Genomic DNA, 21,362 nt, shown 5'->3' on the forward strand with positions numbered 1-21,362 from the left:
GTGTTAAGGATAATGTGTCACGGCACCAGAGCTCCCCCTACTGGACACGAGGGGGAGCCAGTCAGTGTTTGTCCTGCGGACGTGGCCCTGCAGCGTGTGCCAGACAGACAGCTGTGTGGGAGACACCGTGGAGGAGCGGCTGACAGATGTGTGATCTCTCCCCCCGAGCCCAGGCTTGCCTAACTGGGATACTAGTCCCCAGAGAGTCCGTCTTGAGAGAATGTCGATGATGACAGTGACAGTGGAAGTATATATTTTGCTTCGCTTGTGCTGTGCATTATGGAGGTTGTATAAGTAATGGTGTGTAGCTCTCATCCTGGCCTCATCACTTAAGACAGCTGAATGCGACTACTAGCACTGCAGCATCCGGATATGTTTAACAAGATTACAGCTGTAGGACGTGCGAGTTGTGTTGGTGAACACAACAGGCAGTTAGTGTGTTCCTCCCTTGCTGTGGAAAAAGCCCGTGCTGCAGTTCACCCTCCCAAATCAGTAGCAATCGCACAACGGGAGACTTTGATAGCAGGTGAGAACTGTCAATGGCTAAAAGTGGAAGAAAGTAGGTTCCAAATTAACAGAAAGAAAGAAACAGAAGACATTCGGGCAGAAGGAAACAAAGACACAAAGAACAAGGAAAACAAAAAGAATGAATCACTTCACAACAGATGCGGTACAGACGTCATTCCGGGAAAATGAAGCTTTTGGGAGTGTTCTAAGCATCAACAGGGAACGATCGCCCCCTGCTGGACAACAGAGATAAATGCAACCTCGTATTTCCACGCGTTACAATGCTGCCAAGATTCTACCAAATAAATAATCACATGTCTAAAATTGTGCAAAACATCTTTTTATTATATTCTTTCACTTGCCGCTTTCGTAACCTTGATTTACACAGAGCACTGACACACAAGAACAAATACGACAGAATTCTACTGGGCCGACCTGGTAAAAGCGCAACCAAGAGACCGTGAGGCATGGCACTGTAGAACGGCTCCTCCTTCATCTCCCTTTATAACACACAGATTCTATGTACAATCTCTGATTTTCTGGAAACAACAACAACAACATCAACAAAACAAAAAAAAAACCCTTCCAACATTCACCAAGTCCTTTCTGCCGCTTCACGTCGCCTGTTACACTAAGCAATGGGCACGGCAAAGAGAAGGTGCATTAGTACAAGATCAGCCGTGGCTGCGTGTTTTAAGTGCAATGTCTGATAAGGACTCTACGTGTGGAATACCACAAGTCAAACATGGACAGAGCCACTCGGGAATGCTGCACGTAGTTTTGACCCGGTAGCTGTGAGCCGGAGGGGGGCGGAGAGCATGGGCTTTAGCCCGGAACAGACTTCCTGGGTAGCTGTCCTGGTCCGTCTGTGGACCGTCCGGGGGATAGGAGGTCTGACCGGTCCTATCGCAAGCAGGCCAGCTGTAGGGTGTCCGGTAAAGAACGGCAAAGGGGATAACAGAGAAGCAGCAACCTCAGCTTCATCTTACAGGAAGAGACATCCGCCATTGAAGCTCCTCCCCCCGGGACATCATATGTTTAAAGAGGTGATCAGGAAGTGCAAATGTGGACAGTAATGCATTTTCGTTCTCTCATTTTTCAACAGAGGCACCTTTGCTCACTCTGATAAATTGCAGTAAATATCTTGCTGCTGTGTGTGTGTGCGCGTGTGTGAACAGTGTAGGTGGGTAGGTGTACGTATGTATGTGTGAGTGTGTATGTGTGTATGTGCATGCCTGTGTGTGTGTGTGTGAGAGAGAGAGAGAGAACTGTGTAGGTGAGTGAGTGTATGCATGTATGCGTGGGTGCGTATGTGTGTGTGAGCATGTGTATACCTTTGTGTATGTGTGTGTGTGTGAGAGAGAGAGAGAGAGAGAGAGAGAGAGAGAGAGAGAGAGAGAGAGAGAGAGAGAGAGAGAGAGTGTGTGTGTGCATGTGTATACCTTTGTGTATGTGTGTGTGTGTGAGAGAGAGAGAGAGAGAGAGAGAGAGAGAGAGAGAGAGAGAGAGAGAGAGAGAGAGAGAGAGAGAGGGTGTGTGTGTGCATGTGTATACCTTTGTGTATGTGTGTGTGTGTGAGAGAGAGAGAGAGAGAGAGAGAGAGAGAGAGAGAGAGGGTGTGTGTGTGTGTGTGTGTGAGAGAGAGAGAGAGAGAGAGAGAGAGAGAGAGAGAGAGAGAGAGAGAGAGAGGGTGTGTGTGTGCATGTGTATACCTTTGTGTATGTATGTGTGTGTGTGTGAGAGAGAGAGAGAGAGAGAGAGAGAGAGAGAGAGAGAGAGAGAGAGAGAGAGAGAGAGAGAGAGGGTGTGTGTGTGCATGTGTATACCTTTGTGTATGTATGTGTGTGTGTGTGAGAGAGAGAGAGAGAGAGAGAGAGAGAGAGAGAGAGAGAGAGAGAGAGTGTGTGTGTGCATGCATTTCTGTCATATTGTGCACCGGAGACAAAGGAAAGGAAATTGATTTCACCAGACGGAATCGTTGAACAAAAGCAACTCCAGAGATAACTGCATCTTGGATATTAATATGTGTCATTACTCAAAGAGTATGAAAGTAAACAGATCAAAAGGATAATGTTTTTACAAACACAATAAGAGTGCATGTGGATCCATCACTTACTATCCACAGACTTAAAAAATGTAATAAACATTTTTAAATTACTTTGTTTTTTTATGGATATTCAGAATGATAAACGTTGGGAGGCAATGGGCATGAGGGAGTTGGGGAACTATAAAGAGTCCAGCAGAGTAGATAAGTGTCCATACAGTTATGAAGCCTAGATCTGAAAGGAAATGAGAGAGCATGAGAGAACAGAAATGATAGGACCCCATGCTTGGATGAATTCTGAATAGCCTGACTGACAGACTTGGGCGTCCAATCAGGCGTTTCTATCTGCTTTAGAAAGTCTCGTGGGGAAGTGAGGGGATGTAGACATGACTCCGAGCTCAAGGAGGAGTCTTGCGAAGTTCTGCTCTCTCATTAGCAGTCAGTACTGGCTGCAGTGTCCGTGCAGGGAGCCTGTGACAGAGCCAGGCCTTTGTAGCATGGCACATACAGTTCCATGTGAAGTTTGCTCTGCCATTACCCCTTTTATTCACACTTCCTGCTGGGGAGGAGGCGGGTCTAACAGGCCCGGCCGCCCTAAATGGCAAACCCACCAGCAGGGGAGGGTATACTCGTCCAGACCTCCTCACAAAAGACAGGAGAAGAAAAAGAACAAAGGGAGAAAGGGAGCCCAGGAGGAAAAGAGAGAGAGAGAGAGACACTCGGCTCTCTTCTGCCTCTGTGCTTTGAGGGGAACTGAGGCAAAGCCTCATCTGGCTGTTTCTGTGGCGAGGGGCCGACAACACGCGCCCAGAGCCCCTGCACAAGGCCCCAGGAAACCCCTCTCAGCTGGAGTAGATCTGAGTGCCAATCACACGCATGATCTCCTTCTGTACCTTGGGCTCCTGGGTGTTAATGTTGGCATCTCCTACCTGGCCATCCTCATATCTGTCGGAGGGAGAGAGAGAGAGGGAGAGAGAGAGAGGGGGGGGGAATGAGGGTTAGTGACATATAAGCAGACTAGATGTGCTGTACAACTAGACCAACACATACACACAAACACATATATGCAAAGGTCAATCTGCTCAGCTCTACTCAAATACTCACACAAAGAAGAAGCGTGTGCACACATGGTCAGAAACTGGACACACCCAGATGTTTCCATGTTTCTGAAGGTCCTTGGATGTAATTACTGTGAAAAGATAATAAAACCACAATGTCATAAGCAAGTTTAGACCTCAGACTCCATCCCTGAAATCTTGCATTTTTTGCTTATTATGCGGTTATTCCTTCACTATTACATTTGAAAAAAAAAAAAAAAGTTTCATGGTTTATTTTAAGGTTTCAGATGAATGTCTTCATATTGCAAGTGCAAAATATCTGCAGGCCAGACAAAACAAGGAGAATAACTCATCTCCTGCGCTAATCTACACTAACATCTATCAAGCAGCAGGAGATGGGGAACCACCAGCATAGCTTCAGGCCACTGCAATCATGCTGAAATTCAGAGGAAACCAAGACAGCGCTTCCCGGTTCTGTCACCCAGGTACCCGCCGAGGGACGAGACGGATCACCGTGGAAACGAAACCTGCCCGGAACCGCCCTGTACACACCACACGGCTTCCCTGCCCGCACTTGGGGCAATAGAACGGACCACACACCTTCACACAGGGCGATGCAGTTCAGATTGCGGCTCTGCAGGAAGCGGGACTGAATTGGACGGCTCTGTAGAGAGAGAGCGGGCTTTTGTCAGGAAATGCGAGCGCAGTCCCACGGTCTTTATGCAAGTGTAAAGACATGAAACGAGGCAGGACGCCACTGAGTTGCGGTGGTAAAGTCCCGTACCTGCGGGATCGTGTTCATGCGGTTGTAGCGCTGCACCAGTTCATCTTTACTTGGCATCCGATGTTGTCCTTTACCCATTCCTGCACACACACACACACACACACACACACACACACACACACACACACACACACACACACACACACACACACACACGCACGCACACACACACACACACACACACACACACACACACGCACACACACACACACACACACACACACACACACACACACACATTCATAACTAAATTTTTGATTAAGATAAATTAAGATAAAAATTAAGATAAAAATAATTTCATACAATATTTAATGCATGCTGCTATCACTGAAGCCCATGCATCTCTAAAAAAATGAAAGAATTTGTAGAGCACGATCAATGAATCACATAATCATGAGGTCCAGAAGCACAGAAGTATAGAACAGGAAATGTTATTAAACGTATGACACTAACTACCTTAAAGGGTCTACATCTGACACCAGAGACTGTGATAACAGACAAATGATAGCTCATATCTCATTAATATAATAGATGACTCAAAGACTTGCACATTAATATTATCTTGACATTATCTTGTAAGCACACATATAGCTCCAAATGTAAATTATTTACAGTTTTTGTTTAATGCAGAATTTACTTCCATGTTAAGGTCATGGCTGTAATATAACTGTCATGTAAATGTAAATACTGAAACGCATAGCTTAGAGTGTTGCTATCATTATAAGAGAGTTCTTATGAATTTTAACAAACAGCTCACAGTTGATTCACGCATCTTTCAAATAAATGAAGTAATGAATATATAAATGAGAACATCCCCAGCACAAACATTTTGTCGGCCATCACAGAAGCCATACAGCAAAGATGTGCTAAAGTCAGAATAAAATTCACTTAATTCAGTAAAACAAAGCTGCTTAATTTTTGTATTTGGTGTTTCTTATTTGCATATTCACATTTCCATATAACAGACTGAACAATAATCTCTGTGTGGAACCACTAAATTATACCACTGAATTCTAGCCAAGCTGTGGAAAAAGTGATTGGTGTTGTCAAAGTGAAAGTGTGACAGACTCAGCAAACTTCTTGAAATGATTGGTATCCTCCACAATCACACCCGTAGGCGAGAGTCCTACCTGAGTAGCCGAAGGATATGCTGGAGATGGGGCTGAGGTAGATACCCTTCCCATACGCTGCCCCATGCAGCTACGGTGAGAGAGAGCGAGAGTCACTACGAGTGCAACGCCCTCCACGTGCTCGCGGACCAGCGCGCGCTATCGCGCGCGAGCAGCACACGCGCGTCAACGAGGGTGTGGGGGAAGGAGACGGAGAAAGCGCACGTGCCGTCAAGCAACACGAAGCGTCCGGGCGTCCAGAGGTGTCTTCGTGCACGGAGCGGCGCTGTAATTTTTGCTGGCGCATACATGGATTTCGGCTCTAATCATTCTTTGTGCGGAATGGTGAAACCACAGCAGAATTCTGCGATTTATCATGAATAATTGGCCCCAAACTGCCATAATACGCACATCGACAACAACAAAGGAGAAATGAAACACAGTCAACAAGAGCAGAAAAGATACGATACAAGAAGGTGAATGGACAAAGAAAAAGGCTGATGGAACGTGGCAGACGAGGAGAGTGAGAGTGACCGTGATGACAATGAGATGATCAGACGATCCAGGCAGTAGCGTGAACCGGAGTCAAGTGATTCATGAAAATCATTGTGACTGTGACTGAGAAATGACTGTTATTTTCCATTAGCACCAACTCTGAAAGGAGCGAATTAGCATGGTCGGTAGACAAAGTCAGGAATGCAAAGTAAGCAAGAAGAAACTTAGAATGTGAGTGAAAGAAGCATAAGACATCAATGGAATGTGCTGTGTTCAATATTGATTTTGTGGACAGTTTAGTGCTGAAAGTAATATACCTGCTCAACAGGATATATCTGTTCAAAACACTAGCCCATATTTTGTCGTGGAACATACCACACACATATAATATAAGCTAGTCCACTTGCCTGATGCACATATGACATCAGGTGAAAACTAACCCTGGACCCCCAGCTGACCCCACCATCTTAGCCAGGAAAGTGCATAACATCAGTTAGACTACCAAGGAATAAACAAACGAGGCCCTGAATTATGGATCAGCCGACTGATGTGAGTTACATACCTGCAGTTTGGTATAAGAGGCATTGACTAGTCCATTTCTCAGAACAGAGTGCCAGTTCTCTATATGGGAACCACTGGAGTGATTCAAAGAGGGAGAGGAACACAGAGATAAACATTTAAATATGAAGGACCTGAATCTTTAAATACAGCCTATGCTTAAAACAAAGTCTAGAAAACCAGATGGCACCAGTATGTGTGTGTGTGTGTGTGTGTGTGTGTGTGTGTGTGTGTGTGTGTGTGTGTTTATATATATATTTGTTGTTTTTTATGTGGTACTTTTTGCCTAACAGGCCATCTGGTTTTCTACACTTTAGATTTTAGATAATAAAGAGAGAGAGAGAGAGATAGAATGTTATGTACCTTATGGGTCTACTTTGTAAACTCATTTATGTGTTTAGTGTTCACATATGTTTAGCATGGTGTTGATTCTCCACAAGAGGGTGCTAGTAGCACACAAAAGGGTTGCGATGTAAGAATCTTCCTTAATAACTCAATAATAATATTAATAATTATTAGGGTTCACACACATAGTGTGGGAACCCTATTGTAATTGCTGGTATTTTTTCTTTCTTCTTCTTCTTATTATTATTCTTTTGCCCATTTTGCTGTCTAAAAATGATACTGCAGCCTAAACCGTAAGGCCTAGACACACCAAACTTGCCAAACTTGGTCTCTAGGTCAAAAGGACCACACACACTTATAGGGACCCACATCGGCCTGATGGTGGCGCTATAGCACACTATGTGACTTTTTGGCCCATATCTCCCATACCATAAGTCATAGAAACAAAATTCCACTTCCTATGCATTCCTTGGCTCAATTCAATAGGACATTTCATATACAACTATGAAGCTCCGCCTACTTAGATTTTTTGCTAATTTGCATAATATGCAAAACCTACTTTTGCCTACTACTCCTTGGTTTTTCATCTGATCACCACAATCTTGGTATCAAACTACTCAGAAGAATCTCATTATCAAAACCTATCGACAACATTGTGACATTTCCATACAGCCTGGTTGTCACATGTCAATCAATAGCTCTGAGGCGTGGCCAAATTTACTTCAGCAGCTATATCTCAGCAATGCTTTGACCAATCTTCATGAAAACTTATCAGTTGTTAGGACACATGACTCAGAGGTCACAGGTCAAAGCTGGCCACGATTGTCCAATAGGGGGCGCTATAACTTGGGAAAAACTGTTTCTCAGAAACTATTAGTCACATCAAGCCAAAACTTTACAGGCATCATCATGGGGTCAAGTGGTATCAAGACACACAATGATGACCTCATCACTCAAAAAACATGGCCGCCATAAGCCAATTAATTTTAATTTGAATTAATTGGCCATTTGACAGACTTACCATAGGTACATACACATGAAACTGACATGGTATGTTCATGTACACACCCTCTAAGACATACTCATGTTGAAAGGGAATTGCACCACTAGGTGGCGCTATTCTAGAAAATCCTGAATTTCTCCTACATATTTTCACTTATCAAGAAATGCTTGCACTCATATGATTGTATGCAGAATTCCTAGCAACTTTCTAATTACATGTGCTTTGCAAAAATGTACCACTTTTTCACTATTATCAAATATATATAACTTGTCATTTTCATACTAGTCCTAGCATTTTAACTCCATCACCTTAAATCACACCTTGTAATACTCAGCAGACTCTGAAATGCTAAGATTAGCGAAAAAATCCTAAGGTTTTGACAAATTAATATTTTTCATATGCATCACAATGCTACCATCATAACACATCAAATTCACAGTTCAATAACTACGCCATAGTATGTCTGATTGTTATGAAAATTGACATCCACATTCACATGACCAGTGTGGTCCTATGTGCCAATTTTGAGCCAAATCCGTCCACAAACAGCTCTACAGTGAATATTTTCATTTTCCATACTCAGCCGTGCAGGGAGAAGTAGAGACACACGCACGTGCCATTCTCGCAGACACTGCCCCCCCCTCCTCCACTCCCCTCACACTCCCCCTTGCTTCTAACACTTTACAACCCATGGGCTCTACCTTCCCCCCTCTCTTTCACATGCACTTACAAAAACACAGGCCTCTGTAGCTTTCACACTGCCCTTGCCATACCTACCCATTTCTCTATGAGTAACCCAGATACAAACACACAAACTGACGTTTAGCTTCTGTTTTTGAAAACACACTCTCTCTCTCTCTCTCTCTCTCTCTCTCTCACACACACACACACACACACCTACTTATAGGTTTAACATACACACTGCCCTAGCCATGTATACCCATTACTCTTTGACTAAAACACACACACACACACACACACACACACACACACACACACACACACACACACACACACACACATTTAACTTTTTTCTCCATACAGACAATTATGCTTCATATACACAGTTCTCTAGCCATTTCCAACACACTAACTGATGTTTAGCTTATTTTTGTCATCCAAAGACACACTAAGATAATCTCAGCAAGTGATTTAGATCTATTATCTGAATTGTTTTGCCAATTACAATGTTTTGTGACCTTTTGGCCTTGGTGACTCATATGCCAGTTAAATGGACACTGATACTTCAGAGCACGCTACATGTATTCAAATCCAAGGTTAATTATTTACTCTAAACAATCCTATATGGCCCATGGGCCCCTGCATATCTTCTTGAGATTCAAGACAATTGACATTGGGTGACTTTATTTGCTTAATCTGATTAATGTCAGAACATACACTACCACAAACACACACACAACACACACACACACACACACAGTTCTACCTAAATGTATGTATAGTTTGTATGCATATTTATAGTATATGTATAGTATATGTCAGTCGTGCCAGCAATGTCAGTCGTATCAGTCATATCAGGCATGCCATGCCAGTCATGTCAGTCCAGTCATGTCAGTTATATCAGTCATGTCAGTCATGCCAGCCAGTCATGTCAGTCGTGTTCTGCCAGTCATGTAAGTCGTGTCATGCCAATCATTTCAGTCCAGTCATATCAGTCATGTCAGTCCACATTCATACTTTGAATACACGGACAGTCATGTTAGGCGTGCAAGGTGTGCAAGGAGTGAATTAACAAAGCATAGTCTCTGGCTCCCTCAATCTCTCTCTGTCGGTAATATACAGGCCCAATCATGTATAGACACAGGCAGGCCTTCCTATATTGTTCACATAGATGCAACCCTAGCCAGATGTGCTATTTCTGTGTCTCCTTTTCTGACACACGCAGATGTCAGTCATGTCATGCCAGTCATGTCACTCATATCAGTCATGTCATTATTGTCATGCTAGTCATGTCACTCATTCCAGTCATGCCAGTTGTCAGTCATATCAGTCATGTTATTTTTGTTCATCATGCCCGTGAAGTCATTCCAGTCATGCCAGTCCATATCAGTTATGTCAATCATGCCAGTCATGTCAGTCATGTTATGGCAGGCTTTGCAGACTACATTCATACTTTGAATACATGGGTAGTCATGTTATGCGTGCTTAGGTGTGCAAGGAGTGAATTAACAAAGCATAGTCTCTGGCTCCCTCAATCTCTCTCTGTCGGTAATATACAGGCCCAATCATGTATAGACACAGGCAGGCCTTCCTATATTGTTCACATAGATGCAGCCCTAGCCAGATGTGCTGTTTCTGTGTCTCCCTTTCTGACACACGCAGATGTCATCACACACTATCTGTAGAGCACACACTGGCCAAACCCAAACAGCTTCTTTTCACTTTTATTTTCCAATATCTTTCACACTGTAGGGCCTAGAAACAAAATTCTACTTCTGTTGCATTCCTTGGATCAAGCCAAGATGTACTGCTTAAATAAAAAAAACACAAACACACATACACACAAAGCTAATCACAGCATGTGATTTACTTCTGATCTGAATCATTTTGCCAATTTTTTGGGCTTTTTTGCCTTTTTCGTGTGTGAACCCGCAATTGCGCTTGCGGCTATATTTATCATTATTATTGTTGTTGTTATTAAGATAATAGGAATTGTTTTAAATATTCTGTGAACAATAGCAAGCCATTCATATGAGCTTTTGCTGAGGTTTGGGTATCTGGAGATGTCTGGAGGGTCTCATCATTACTTTATTAGAAGAACACCTTGTTAGAAAGAACAGTGAAAAAACAGACGCCAAAGCCCATATGAGCAAAATTTAGAACCCATCTGATTTCTAAATTTAGAAAGTCTGAAGATAGACTCCAGGTTTAAAGCAGTGTGCAGGCAAGAAATTCAGATGTTGTCAGCGTGATTAATTGCCGCTTATTAGAAAGAAAGTGTTTAGCCTCGGAAAGACATTTTCATATGTGTAGCACATATGTGTACATATGTGTACAAAAAGTAGGCAGAAAAGCCAAGCTTCCATGGAGCTGCAGGACTTTAGCTGTGGCTCAGGGTCCTGATCCTGATGGTAGTGGGGTGGGGTGGGGGGGTGTGGTGGTGGTGTGGGGGGTGTGAGTGAGGTGGAGGTGTGGGGGTGTGAGGAGGTGGAGGTGGCGGCTCACTGGAATGCAAAGGTGCTGCCGTAGAGCTTCTTGGCCGTGCGGAATCGGGCTTCTTTAGCTGGGGGGCTGCTCAGGAGAAGGAACTGGTGTGACGTGTGCATGAACTTCAGCTGCTGCTCGAAACCGATGAGTTACCCAGGCAGAGAACGAGAGACGAAACAGAGAGGGGGAGTGAGCAAACGGAGAGGCAGAGAAATGCATGCCTACAAAGTACTAATCCACTTAGAGTGGCCCTTGTTTGGGTGACTTAGGCAGGAACTGGATACTGTACTGGATACTGTACCCTGCTCAGAGGCAGTTTAACGATATGGGACCGGTTACTGGAAATGATCCTGCACACAGCAAAACAACATTGAAGGTAGTAGCAGAATTGATAAAAAAAGATAAGGTAACAAAGAATACTGTAAACATGTAAACGTGTGTGTAGGATTATAATACCAGAACTACAAAACAAGAATTGGTAAGACATATGCATACATGTGTATGTGCAATATATTCGTAAACTTGTGTATCAAAAGTTTGTCACCAACCATTGCAGGAGTGGATGAGCCAGTGGATCCAGTTTATCCATCTGTTTCTTTATCTCTAGATATGATCCCTGTAAATATGGGGGGGGGGGGGGGTATTAATAAACAACATGAACACATTTATCGTGTATTCACACCGAAGGGAGTCTCAGGTTAGGTATGTCAATGACAATCATGGGATATTTACGCCAAAGGCAGACTCCGTCAGAATACCTGACTGACACCCATTACTCCAGACAAATCAGATCAAACTTACATGAGAGATGTTCTGCACTAGTGTCAAAGCTCCTGTCACTATGTACTAATGACCTGGGGCTCACAGACGCACCTGGGTCATCTCGCGTATGGACATAACGCTGTCCAATGCCTTCTGCAGTCTTTCATAATTCTTCTTCTGTGACCAGCCATAGAAAGAAACACACAGTGTACAAACAAAAAGCAATTAAGAGAAAACAGAACAAGCACATTACTTATTACACCCCAATTACACATAGTTCTTACAGTATGTAATTACATTGTAATTGTTATAACACTGTTATGACATAGTAATTGCACATTGTAATTACAATGTTTAGTTACATAGTTGTCAAACTAAACAATCCTGGTCATTTTAGTGCTAACAAACATGTATGCTATACACCTTTTGTGTTTATCAGTGCTGATCCGAAAGAGGAATTACTATTGCCCTCCCCGTGTCAATCATATCTTTGTTTACTTTCTCCATGTGCTTTCTCGTTTGATACTCCACCCCTGCCACCAATATCTTGTCATGATTACTTGTTATCTGTTCTATTTAAACCCTATTAAACCCTGGTATTGTGTTCTATTTAAAAGTACACCACACTTACATATTTACATGACTTTTATTTTGAAAAGATGACATAGCACAGAAGCACTTATTGGGTAGCATGAACCAAAAATAAAGCAATTATCTTTACACATATTGTAATGTGTGCTAGGAAGAACAGGAATTCAAACTGGCTGTTCTGAGCACAGCTATTAAAATGAAGAGGTCATTAAGTGGGCCATTTTCTGAAACTAAATCTAAACCTTACTACCCTGGGTGCTTTTGTTTTTCTTTATATCATAGATATGCCCACCATTACTCAGCTTACAATGGAAGTATGTTATGCATGAAGATACCCAGTCACCTTGGGGTTGAAAGCCAGTGTTTTGGGATCGTTGGGGGTCCACCACAGATGGATAAGGTTCAAAGATGATACTCTTACGAGGAGATTCCAGCGCAGCTCTGCACATGGCCACCAGCAGATCCACCACCTGCAGAATGATATTAAAAACCAAAAACACACAGAACATAGGAACTTATCACATCATTTCAGCAGCAATAGTGAAATGTAACATCTTCTGAAACACAAGCAAACGGCCTGTGTGTTAGCGTGCCTATACCTCTGCTCCTGTGGCCACCTCCTCTGCTGCTCCTGACATCACTCCGAGAGTGTAGAAGGAAAACCACACCAACTCCCTGGTGCACACCGCAGGCTTGGAGGAATAAACAGTCAAATACCACAGTTATTAGGAGAACAAAAACAACAACATAATCATTAGAGAAGGTCTCTGCTGAGTTATGGTGGTGTATTCACGGGATAATAATGTTTTCCGGACAAAGTGTTTTTTAATTCTTTACCAAATAGAAAAAAACTGGCGTTCTAGGTTATATAAGGGGCCACCTTGAGCATGGAGCCATTCTGGAAAACGTGTTGCTCGTCACACACCACGCAGTACTCGTTGAGTGTGGGGATGCGCTGCTCAGAGTACTTCATTATCTGGGAGGAGAGAGGGGGGGGGGGGGTGGGGGGGGGGGGGGGGACGACAAAGTCCTGATGAGAGGAACACCGAAGACCTCGCGGGCGGCCAGAAGAGGGGAGGACGGAAAACTGCCCCACAAAGACAAGCAGAACGGCAGAGTTTGTTCGTTCTCGTGTATATACAGGTCAAAGTAACTGCAGTACCGTGTTTGCTGCAATATCATGGATGTAGCTACACATCTGCGATGCCACTTTATAGGACTTCTCAAAACTCCATTACCATTCTGTTTTGTTGCATTCTATAGTCTGATTTATCCAGTATAGACAATGTCATGAAAGCACCGAGTATCGTTATTGGGTGTCTCTCTGGGTGGACCATGAAGTGCAAGGTGCTATCAGTACCAATGGCACTGAACACTAATATCAGTGCTAATCACTAGCATAACTGAACACTAATATCAGCGCTAATCACAAACGTCACTGAACACTAATATCAGTGCTAATCACTAGCATCACTGAACACTAATATCAGTGCTAATCACTAGCATCACTGAACACTAATATCATTGCTAATCACAAACGACACAACACTAATATCAGTGCTAATCACTAGCATCACTGAACACTAATATCAGCGCTAATCACAAACGTCACTGAACACTAATATCAGTGCTAATCACTAGCATCACTGAACACTAATATCAGTGCTAATCACTAACATCACTGAACACTAATATCAGCGCTAATCACAAACGTCACTGAACACTAATATCAGCGCTAATCACAAACGTCACTGAACACTAATATCAGCATGAATCACTAGCATCACTGAACACTAATATCAGCGCTAATCAGTGCTAATATCAGTGCTAATCACTAACATCACTGAACACTAATATCAGTGCTAATCACAAACGTCACTGAACACTAATATCAGCACTAATCACTAGCATCACTGAACACTAATATCAGCGCTAATCACAAACATCACTGAACACTAATATCAGCGCTAATCACTAGCATCACTGAACACTAATATCAGCACTAATCACACATGTCACTGAACACTAATATCAGCGCTAATCACATGTCACTGAACACTAATATCAGCGCTAATCACAAACATCACTGAACATTAATATCAGCGCTAATCACTAGCATCACTGAACACTAATATTTGCGCTAATCACAAATGTCACTGAACACTAATATCAGCACAAATCACTAGCGTCACTGAACACTAATATCAGCGCTTATCACAAACGTCACTGATCAATAACATCAGTGCTACTCACTAATGTCACTGAGCACTTATATCAGCACTTGTGACAAATGTCACTGAACACTAATATCATCACTTATCACTAATGTCACTGAACATATCAGCAATTAACACTAATGTCATGGGTTGGTAGCCCAGCAGCTCAAATACTAATAAATACTCTACAAATACTAATAAATATGTCCAGAGCATCTGCCCCCCCCCCCCCCCCCCCCACTCCTGTCTTCCATGTCTCTGGAACTGGCTCTCTTGCCCACGGGCAGTTTCACCCTCTTGCTTAGTTCTGCTCTGGTCTGTGGTCATGTGGATTCCTGCCTCTACATGGAAACACCAATACAGGTGGCAAAGCTTCACATGACAAAAAACACTGATAAATAAATGAAAAGTGAGAGAGCCGCTACAATGCCGCACGTCACTGATGGTTTTGCAATGTCATGGCAGATAAATCAATGCAGCTGCATGAATCATGCATATTTGTAAATCAGCAAAAACACAAGATCTACCGAGCCAGCAGTTATCGCCATAGCAAGCACGAACAGGATCAACTCAGTTAGTACACTACAAAGCCATGCCAGAAGATGAGGTCACTCTATTGCATGACGACTTTCCTGGTCGTTGTTTTTTTTCTGAGCACAACAACAATTAACAGCAACACCGCATGAGAAGAAAGCATCGCTCTGTTAGGGGTGGGACTGAGACGAGGTCGGCATGGCCCGGAGACGCATGTACCTGGACCAAGAAACCGTACTCCAGGGTGGGAATGTTCTTGCAGTGCCCGCCCGCCTGGGATGAGAAAAACAATTCAATCAGCTGCCGCGTGGTAATCTGCGCAGGGGCCCTGCCCGCCGGGATGGCCACAGTCTGATGGGTCAATGGAAACAAAGCATTATGGGAAAGGATGCCAGCCAGCCACGTTAGGCAGACGGAGACGATGGGGAGAGAGGCTGGGGAGAAGCTGGACGGGGGGTGTGGGGCAGATTAGAGTGACTTTAAGCTGAAGAGGTGTCTGATGTCAGAATTACTTGAATTACTAGTTTTTTTGTTTGTTTGTTTCTGTTGCTATATATGCGAAGTAATGACTCTTTGCGGCTGTGCGGTAGAGAAAATCTTCAAGCTTCAAGTCTTTAGCTTTTAAGAGAAGAAACACTTGCATGCCAAACTAAATAATTCCTCATGTCTAGTGAGCAGTGGGTTTATGGGGGTAAAATGAGAAGATCTGCTCAAAGAAAAGTTGTTAAAATGAACACTGATATATATATATAAGGGACAGGGGCCACATGTTATGCTATCTTATACATTTCTGGCAGGTATGTTGACAGAGTTAATCTGCATTGAGAGCAGGATCCCCACTGCTAACAGGAACGGAGACGCAGGCGGGACAGAGCTGTGCGTAAGGAGGGGGACACACTGTGTTGAGCCTGCCGTCTGACCTGACTGTTGGGGGGGTAGCTGAACAGCTCCCCCTTGGGGTTCTTCATGGTGCAGGAGATGGAGCGGTTCATGAGCCTGGCCACTCTTAGCTCGGGCACGCTCAGTTTGCCCTTCAGTACTGTGTCCTGGATGAGTGGGAAACTGGGAGACCTGGAGCCAAGATGGAGGCCATGGCCATGATGAATTCTGACACATCTCATCACATATGCATGCACAGACTCACATTATCTAGAAGACAAAAAAGGTTATATAAACGGCACACGGTAAAGTCTGCATCATCTTTCAACTCAGTAATCATTTCACAAATGGAAATTAAGTCTTCTGCTACAAAGCTGTACATTTTGAGTAACAGCTATTTATAAGGACTGTAAATGCCTATTAAGGCAGAAGCATTTACATTTCCACTGTCAAAACCCAGAACCAGAAATTAATATTAAAATGAATTATCATATTCAGGAGACAAAAACTTAGCATGTCTAGTATTTGGATGACAGCACAAAGACAGCTCTTCACTTGCAATTAGAACTACACACCAGCACCCAACAAACCTCCTATGTTTGATTTGTCATAAAAAATGTCACTGAAATTGCTTAGTGTCATAACTGCAGCTTGACAAATTGTACAGTCATACAAAAGCAGGCTGGTAAACTATCATCCCAGGAGCAGAAACACAGCTAATGATAAAGGAGGCAGACATGACTGTCATACTTTGGGATTGGGGAGAAGATACTGAGGCCTGCACGGAACTTCTTAATGGTCCCTCCCGCCTTGAACCAGCTGTGCCGCTTCTCCTGCTGGGCTTTGAGGAACTCATTACTCAGATGTTTCCATTGCTGTGAGGTGAACGTGCTCAGGATCCTGGAGGGAATATAGCAGCTATTTCAGCGTGAGACCTTTTTTTTTTAAGAAGGAGAAAAGAGCGGCCCAACTCTGTGGCTGAAGGAGTCACGGGGCAGGAAGCCCCGGCTCTGAGTGCAGCTGTTGGCAAACGCAGTGCTGAAAATAAATGACAAGGACCAGAAGCAGAAGCACTCACTTCTTCAGCTGAAGTCCGAGGCTGAAGCCATCTTTGTTGGAGGGCTGAAACACTTCCACGGATGGCTCTGTGACAGAGGATAAAATGAACACCATAATACTGCAAATCCTAAGAAAAGCTAAGTTAGAACACATACACACACCACCTGCACAGGCCACACACACACTGCTTACCTGGTCCATCCAGGTATTGTGAAAGGGAGAATCGGAGCCGAAGGATGATGGGTTCTGTTCGAATGACTTTCCAGGCTGTCGCCACTCTCCTCCTACACACAGAAACAGACACAGCAAAATTACGTCTACCACAACACACCAGGAAATGCTTATGTCTGTTGTAATGACTGAAAACTACGTCTATGGCATAAACGTCATAAAAAAAGAACCATTACACACATCGAGGAAACTGATGTTGATGTGAAGGTCAATATCCACGTCATCAATCGTCCCGTACTCTCTGTGCAGGAACAAACAAGGACAGAACCAGATCCACAATGTTACATTTGGGATCTTTAAACAAATAACTGACACACAGAGCAGTCAATCTGGCGGTGAATCATGGAAACATATAATGATGCGTGGACCGACCGACATGGACCAAGAGAATGAAGGAACCTTCTGGAACACGTGCAAAAATAGCAAAAGAAGGGCCCGGGTGGCTGAGGACCGCTCTGCACCTGATTGCCACGGCACTGTCCGTGTAAATGTCTTTCACGGCCTCGATGTCGGCGTCCAGCTGGGGGTGTCGGTACAGGTCAGCCGCACAGCTGCCCTGCGGGTGGAGGAGAGTGGGTCTGTTACAGGCTCCACACCCACACCCACTTACCCCACAGCTGCACACCCTCAGCAAGGTTTAGAGTACTTGTAGTATTAGTATTTAGTACTGCTACTCTGTGCATATATTATATTTCATCAATCTAAATTAGATTCAGAGATTAGGCACTATTGTTTTGTATGATCGCATTTGTAGGAGCTTTAAAATGGCTCGAGAGGCACCACTGGAAAACCAAATAAGCATTTAATGCTTGACATGGTTGACATTCAAAACAGAACAATTAACAATAAACTAGGACTGTAAAAACACCGCTAAACAAACCCTTTTACTCAAAAGTCACAGTAGAATCCACCATTGGTTTATTAACCAATGATCTCTTTCATTCCCACCCATTTAATATGTATTGAAAACTAGGCTAATCTCTAAAAACGTCAAGAAAGTAGGATAGCCCATCAATCAAAAGTGAAGACTTCTCTAAATTACCTCCCAAGAAGACCACTCTTTTAATAAGGGTCATTTTGTAGAATAAGGGTCATTTCTTATCCATTAAGAAGTTATAGTCATTACACAACCTGAGACTACAAAATTAAGTTAAGGTTAAGGTTAATATTAAGGTGCAAGTAATAACATGCTGAAATGGGCTGTTCACCTGAATTCCATACAAGAACTGTTCTGGCTCATTCTCCCCATCCGAGTCCTCATCTGTCCAACACTGGCCTTTGATGTCCTGCTGAGAAGCAAAATGCTTGAAGGACAAATCACAGATGTCCTCAAAACCTAACACGTTAAAAATTTAAAGACGTCTTCCAGATGACCTTTGTTTAGCGTGAGGGACACAGAGAATACAGAGAACACGGCATGATATTTGGAGAACAGCTAGGTTGCTGTTCTATTGCCACCTGAACTGTCAGTTCACGTTATTTCAGGCAACCCACATATATCAGTTTGAAGATGTCACGTGAAGGACCGATTGAACTCTAAAGCAATGAACAGTACGTTTATATAACTAAGTAACATTTGAAATCTCCGTAACAAAGCGAACTGATAATTTTGAGCCTAGAAATGCTACAGTAATTTCAATGTTCTTGGTAATGTGGCCTTACCATTGGGTCAGTCATTTACAGAGGCACCTTAGAGAGGGAGAGATTGTCCCCATCCATATCACATCAAGCACCCCAAAGACACGGAACGTCCTGCTTCAGTGGGTCCTGCACTTCTGCTGCTCCAGAAGGAAAACATACAGACGAGGGACAGATTAACGGCTGTCCACCGGAGAATGAGAAACTGCAAGATCAAGATGGTGAGAAAGAGCTGAACTGAGTTTATGTGAGATTTAAATGGACGGTAAAGTTTACCGAGCCTCCTTTTTCATTTCGAATGAGTACTTCAGGGTCCACTGCGTTTGTCTGTCCTTTGCCTAATCACAGCACTTTATAATCGCACTACTTTATAATCATTCTCATTCTCTCTCCTCTAATCACCAGCTCTCCACCTTGCCATGTATCCTAGCAACAGAGATTTCTGGCTTGTGTCACTGTTTCATGAATCATGCTGAAGTGTGTGGGGGGGAAAGGCTGTGTGTGTGTGTGTGTGTGTGTGTGTGTGTGTGTGTGTGTGTGTGTGTGTGTGTGTGTTGGAAGGGTGCATGTGTGCATGTAGGTGTGTGGGGAAAAGGGCTGTGTGGTGTGTGTGTGTGTGTGTGTGTGTGTGTGTGTGTGTGTGTGTGTGTGTGTGTGTGCGTGCGTGTTGGTGTTGAAGGGTGCGTGTGTGCATGTAGGTGTGTGCATATTCGATATTCTGACTAAGATCTTGTCCATTTACCTGTATATACCTATAATTTAACCTTAAAGAATTTTTAAGGATTTACAGATTTTAAAAGAATATGAATGTGTATATATTCAATGTAAACTACTAGAGGTCATAAAGTATCACTTAGTCATGTGGTGTCGGGCTGGTGGGTTAAAATTGGATACACTATGACACATTTTCTTAATGTGACTTTTAAGAAATACTACTATAGTTTTTAGGGGAACTCTAGGTACTTCAGGTAGGGTGGTCAGTAGTCTACTTCCAGTATGCTTCTTAACTTTATGTATACAACCAATTTGTGGCACAAAACATGTTTATGAGTTTGGAATGAGCTATAATGTTGAAACAGAAAGTTATTCTGTAGTTGATGTTCAATACTAGATATTTTGGTTTACATATTTGCTAATAAGCCAATGTCCACAGAGCTTTGAGACTGATGCCAATACACACCCCCCACATATACTGACGCACATACACACACACACAACACACACACACACACACACACACACACACACACACACACACACACACACACACACACACACACACACACACACACACAGATGTTTACCCATGGTGCATTCACCATTTGCTCTTTTGCTCATATGGCAGTAACACACTCATCACCACCTCCTTCCCCTCTCCGCCTGCCTCTCCCCCGCGTGTCCCTGTCCTCACAGCCTCTCTCCCCAAGACAGAGCCATCTTGTCTTGTCTAGACTCCCATCGTTAAACAGCTGCCAAGCCTCACCGCATCCACCGCGTTACATTTGAGTCCCGGGATGACCGTTCGTCCTGTTCCCTTCTGCTTCAAGAAGGATGCACGTGCACTGCAACCCCTGCATAACATTTTGGATCCACACCAACATGGGTTTTCGTAACCAAAAACCAACCCATCGCCCAAACATTATCATGTCTCTAGATACCCATTATCATACCTCTAGATACCCCCCATCTCCACACCCCACCCACACCCCGCCAGCCCTGGCCTGTCCCCAACACCCTCTACCTCACGAGCCCTGCATCCATCCCCACACACTAGCCCCCAGGTCTGTGTCACATACCGATGCGATCCCTGACTCCAGCCCTCTCCTCTTTAAATCTCTGTGCGACAGAGATGCTGGCGAACGGCACCCCTGCCCCTCCCCCAACTCTCCTCTCGTCTCTCTCACTCCTTTCTCGCCTTTACCTTAACGGAAGATGGAGGGATGAAGCTGCGATCCTCCTGCCTTTGTCCCAGTGATGGCTCCCCTTCTCCTGGTTCACCGTGATGCCTTCAGAGTGGGAACGGAAAACAGAGGAAAAACATCTGAACGAATCAAGATGACTTGAAAGGAAGCGCTCCCTATTTTGATGCCCCTTTCTTCCTCCTTTCCTGATTCTTCGCACAGCTTTTCCTCTCCAGCTTTGCTGTGTATATGTGTGTTTATCTATTGCAGATCTCCGCTCCCAGCTCTGTCTTCCTTTTTTTTTTTTTTGCCTGACAACACAGAACGAGCTGGGCATGCTCAGTGGGAGCCAGTAGACTAGGTCATGTGATCTACAGCTGACTGGCTTTCTGGCTCGGAGGGGCGGCTGAGGAGAAGAAAATGGTAGTGCTTTCTCTCAAACCCTGTCACTGTGATGGTTGACAGGCTAAAGGCAGTATT

At 43.8% G+C, this 21,362-nt stretch overlaps 1 protein-coding gene across 1 annotated transcript; it reads right to left on the reverse strand.

Moving 5' to 3' along the window:
• Positions 1–831: 831 nt before the first annotated feature.
• On the reverse strand, positions 832–21,178 carry LOC143486791 (protein mono-ADP-ribosyltransferase PARP6-like). Its single transcript, XM_076986230.1, is given in 24 exon segments — positions 832–3,496; positions 3,656–3,740; positions 4,210–4,273; positions 4,394–4,473; positions 5,524–5,593; positions 6,560–6,632; positions 11,090–11,202; positions 11,373–11,421; positions 11,620–11,687; positions 11,945–12,010; positions 12,768–12,803; positions 12,805–12,894; positions 13,024–13,116; positions 13,305–13,400; positions 15,394–15,525; positions 16,095–16,245; positions 16,804–16,953; positions 17,132–17,198; positions 17,305–17,393; positions 17,522–17,584; positions 17,805–17,899; positions 18,552–18,629; positions 19,006–19,118; positions 20,903–21,178. Coding segments are annotated over 23 exon segments (1,926 nt in total). The 5' UTR covers positions 19,021–19,118; positions 20,903–21,178; the 3' UTR covers positions 832–3,393.
• Between the last annotated feature and the right edge of the window lie 184 nt (positions 21,179–21,362).

The sequence above is a fragment of the Brachyhypopomus gauderio genome, chromosome 2 (assembly GCF_052324685.1).
Source record: "Brachyhypopomus gauderio isolate BG-103 chromosome 2, BGAUD_0.2, whole genome shotgun sequence".
NCBI classification, from domain to species: Eukaryota; Metazoa; Chordata; class Actinopteri; order Gymnotiformes; family Hypopomidae; genus Brachyhypopomus; species Brachyhypopomus gauderio.